At 60.8% G+C, this 1,077-nt stretch overlaps 1 protein-coding gene across 1 annotated transcript; it reads right to left on the bottom strand.

Annotated features, from left to right (window-relative positions):
• Positions 1-6: 6 nt before the first annotated feature.
• GPR3 (G protein-coupled receptor 3) lies at positions 7-1,060 on the bottom strand. The gene has a single exon (XM_014948669.1). The coding sequence runs from the start codon at positions 1,029-1,031 to the stop codon at positions 42-44; it is 990 nt and encodes a 329-aa protein (XP_014804155.1). The 5' UTR covers positions 1,032-1,060; the 3' UTR covers positions 7-41.
• Between the last annotated feature and the right edge of the window lie 17 nt (positions 1,061-1,077).

Genomic DNA, 1,077 nt, shown 5'->3' with positions numbered 1-1,077 from the left:
GGGATGGAGATGATGGGGATGGGGATGGGGGGGGACACGTGTCAGACGTCACTGGGGGAGCGGGAGCGGAAAGGCATGGTGGAGGAGAAGCAGCCGCAGCACACGGTCCACAGCACTTTCTGGATCTCCTGGTTCCTGAAGGCGTAAATGACGGGGTTGATCATGGAGTTGTAGGTGGCGGGGAGCAGGGTGAGGTAGGTGTAGAGGGCCGGGTAGCTGTAATCCCCCAGGAGACAGTAGATGGCGAAGGGCAACCAGCAGGAAGCGAAGGTGCCCAGGATGACGGCCAAGGTGGCGATGCCTTTTCGGGTGGTGACGTAGTGGGAGGTGGCCAGGAAATGTCTCTGGACGGCGATCTGGTGGGCGTGCCGGCAGACGATCTTACAGATCTGCACGTAGAGCTGGAGCATGACGGCGAAGACCATGAAGAAGGAGACGGAGAGGATGATGAGGTGGTTCTTCGTCAAGGGTTTGACGATGCTGCAGGTGGAAGGCTCCTTCAAGCAGTTCCAACCCATGACGGGCAGGAGCCCGTAGCAGATGGAGGCTCCCCAGGTGAGGATCAACATGATGTAAGTCCTGGTGACCGTCCTCTCCGAGTAGTAGGTCAAGGCGTTGTAGAGGGAGAGGTAGCGGTCGATGGTGATGGTCAACAAGCTGCTGACGCTGGCGGTGAAGGAGGTGACCAGGAGCCCCACCGTGAGGAGGCTGACGGCCTCCGAGGGGACGAAATAGACGAAGGCGAAATGGAGGATCAACCCCAAACCTGCCAGAAGATCGGCCGTGGCCAAACTCCCGATGAGGAGGAACATGGGAGCCCGGAAGGCCGGGGTGTAGAAGATGACCACCACCACGATGGCGTTCTCGCAGGAGATGATGGTGCCGGAGATGCAGAGGACGACGTCCCAGGGGTTCAAGGCCAAGGGTGACACCACCGACTCCAGGTCCAAGGAGCTGGCGCTGCCGTTCCTGGCCTCCAACCAGCCTCGCCCCCCGTCGCCGGAGGAATTGGGGGGCCCTTCCTCCATCATGTTGCCGGGGGTTGACCTGATGTCCCCGAAAACAGCAGCCCCCTCA

The sequence above is a fragment of the Calidris pugnax genome, unplaced genomic scaffold (assembly GCF_001431845.1).
Source record: "Calidris pugnax isolate Ruff unplaced genomic scaffold, ASM143184v1 scaffold162, whole genome shotgun sequence".
NCBI lineage: Eukaryota > Metazoa > Chordata > Aves > Charadriiformes > Scolopacidae > Calidris > Calidris pugnax.
Note: the sequence above shows the minus strand (reverse complement) of the source record. Positions and strands in the feature narration are given on the sequence as shown.